General features: G+C 44.3%; 1 protein-coding gene across 1 annotated transcript in view; it reads right to left on the bottom strand.

Moving 5' to 3' along the window:
* Positions 1-2,484, bottom strand: part of igsf3 (immunoglobulin superfamily, member 3) — a gene marked incomplete at its 3' end in the record, with an annotated part of 38,159 nt that overhangs the window by 9,430 nt on the left and 26,245 nt on the right. The window contains 1 exon segment of the mRNA XM_014033361.1: positions 1,903-2,328. Within this exon segment, the coding sequence (XP_013888815.1) occupies positions 1,903-2,328 (426 nt within the window).

The raw sequence follows: 2,484 nt of genomic DNA on the forward strand, positions 1-2,484 counted from the left end.
TATATATACATATATAATATGGAAGTTGTGGCTGCAGTCCAGCTCCTGAGAGCATACGTATGCTTGTAAAGATTCTCAGTCATCCAGGACATGGCATGTCTAAAAATTAACCAATAATATGAATGTTGTCTTTTTAGGAGGGATCAGTTGAAGAGAAGTTTCAAATTTTAAACTGTGGTAATTGAGAAAGACGTGAAAAAAGATAGGACTTGTGACCTGTCCAGGGTGTACCCCGCCCCCACTCTGTGACTGCTGGATATGGGCACCTGTGACCCCCGTGACCTTGAAAGGAAGAAGTGGGTATAGATAGATCATGGATGGATGAATGGATGAAACAAGTCCTGTATCACAACAGATCAAACACTGATGTAAAATAAAGTTGTTGTTTTTTTTACATCCACCTTCTGAAAAAAACAGAAAAAGTAGACGGCAGAAGAGAGGACTGCAGCGTAGCCTGGACTGAGCGGGGCCTTGATAAGCAGCGAGATAAAAGAATTACTTACTCTCCTATCTCTGATGAGATAGTGCCCTTATACACAGAATGATCGCGCTGTTACGGTTACTGATTGGATTTCTCTTGCCAACAGATCACACCGCCATAGATACTGATGGCATTGCCAAGGTAACTGATCACTTTGTCAAGGAAACCGACACGGCTCGAGAAAGAGAGTGGAAAGAAACTCAGAATATTTACTTTATATTTTATTTTTCTGGTTAAAGTTAATTAAAGGATTGGTTAAAAGGGACGATCCAGGATAATCATTACCACAAGGCTTAGACAGGTGCTATGTTCCAAGTGGATTGTTAAGGTTAAAGTCTGCATCCTTAGGCAATACAGTACCATTTCTAAAGCAATGTCTCTCTCCCTGAGTCTGTTTTCATTGGTTTGCATTTGTTTGTGCTCCTGAATCAATAGCAGCGTCATGGATGAGAGTCCACCTATATAATACATGTGACAGAATGTCCCTGGCTCGCTTTAAAGTGGTATTGATCATCGCAGTCTCCCTCCAAACAGCATCTCATATATCCTCCCCTAAACATGTGGGAGGCCTTCTCAACGCATTGCTCATGGTTACAAATATAACACTGCTGACCAACGCTTAAAAAAAAAGCTACATGATTGCTGAGTTTTTATTTCAACAAGTTGAAAACTCACATCTCATTCCTCCCACATGACTTGCTCATATTCTTCCTACTAAATCCAACAAATTTGTGTCCCGCTGGTGTCACAGATACCACATTTCTTCGCCGGGCAGCTTTAAAAGTTCAAAGGAATGCTTTTTCTTTTAGTAACAGAATGACATTTAGCCTGAGGCATATTCACCTGGATAAATACAAAAATAATGAAAAAAAATAACACAACAGGCTGAGCTAAATTGGGCAAATGTGGAGTTTGTGCTGTGTGATTTTTGCTGTTTGTGTTCTTCCTCTAATTAGGCTCTGAATGCGTTTTTCTGTGTGAGAGACTGAAAGAGTGTGTATGAAGCACAAAGGGCCAATGAGGGCAATTTAGACACTTTAATGCCCCCGCTGYGGAAGAAGGTTCAAGGACAGATCGCTGACTCTCTTTATCACTCTTTCTAATTCTCTTCGTCTCTGTTGTTTYCGTCTGTCTTGTCTACTGCTTTCGCTTCTTCTCTTCCTGTGGGACATTTAGCAATCCATTCACCGCGCTCCATTAGGAGACTCCACCCTGCCCCACACAGACACACACACACACACACACACAACACATTCAGACGCTCCAATTAGTGGCTAAACCAGAAACTAAGCTCAATTAGAGTGAGCAGAAATCTTCCAAGCCCTTGTGGATTTATCATGTGTGTGTGTGAGTCTGTGTCCACACCTTGTTTGTGTTTGTTACAATTAGATGTGTGTCTGCTTGCAGCCAGAAGTCGTTACCTGGCTGTAGGACGCTGATGCCGAGCAGGTTGGAGGTGCGGTTGGCCACTCTGCTCCAGCTGTTGTCGTAGTTCTTCCTCCACAAGACGGCGGTGCACTGGTACTTCCCGGCTTCGCGACGTCCCGCTCGGGTGACCGACAGGCGGAAGTTTGTGTTGGAGTGCGAGCGGTCCACCGTGGTGCGGGTGCCTAACCCGAGCAGCTGCTCCCCCCACTGCAGCGTGCCTTCACGGGTGAACGTCACCAGGTCCTTGAAGTCTCCCCGATCCTCGTCTTCGGCTCGGGTGCTGGCGGGCAGGAAGCGCCAGGTGACGGACGTGGGGACTTGTGGGTTGTGGCGAGGCTTTACCAGGCAGAGGAGGTCAAATGAGTCACCAAATGATACAGACGGTGTCCGCGATGAGGCTGAAACCATGAAGGAAGACTCTAGATGGTGAGAGAAAAGGGTAAGATTAAAGTGCAGTCTGTGGCATGAAAAAAAGCAGCAGTTTATAATAACTACACCTTATTTAGCCTTACTTCATTATTAATAGATAGTTATTTAAAGGGATCCACGATTAGTTGTAACATTAAAATTTATTT

This window comes from Austrofundulus limnaeus, unplaced genomic scaffold (assembly GCF_001266775.1).
Source record: "Austrofundulus limnaeus strain Quisiro unplaced genomic scaffold, Austrofundulus_limnaeus-1.0 Scaffold1710, whole genome shotgun sequence".
Classification (NCBI taxonomy): Eukaryota; Metazoa; Chordata; class Actinopteri; order Cyprinodontiformes; family Rivulidae; genus Austrofundulus; species Austrofundulus limnaeus.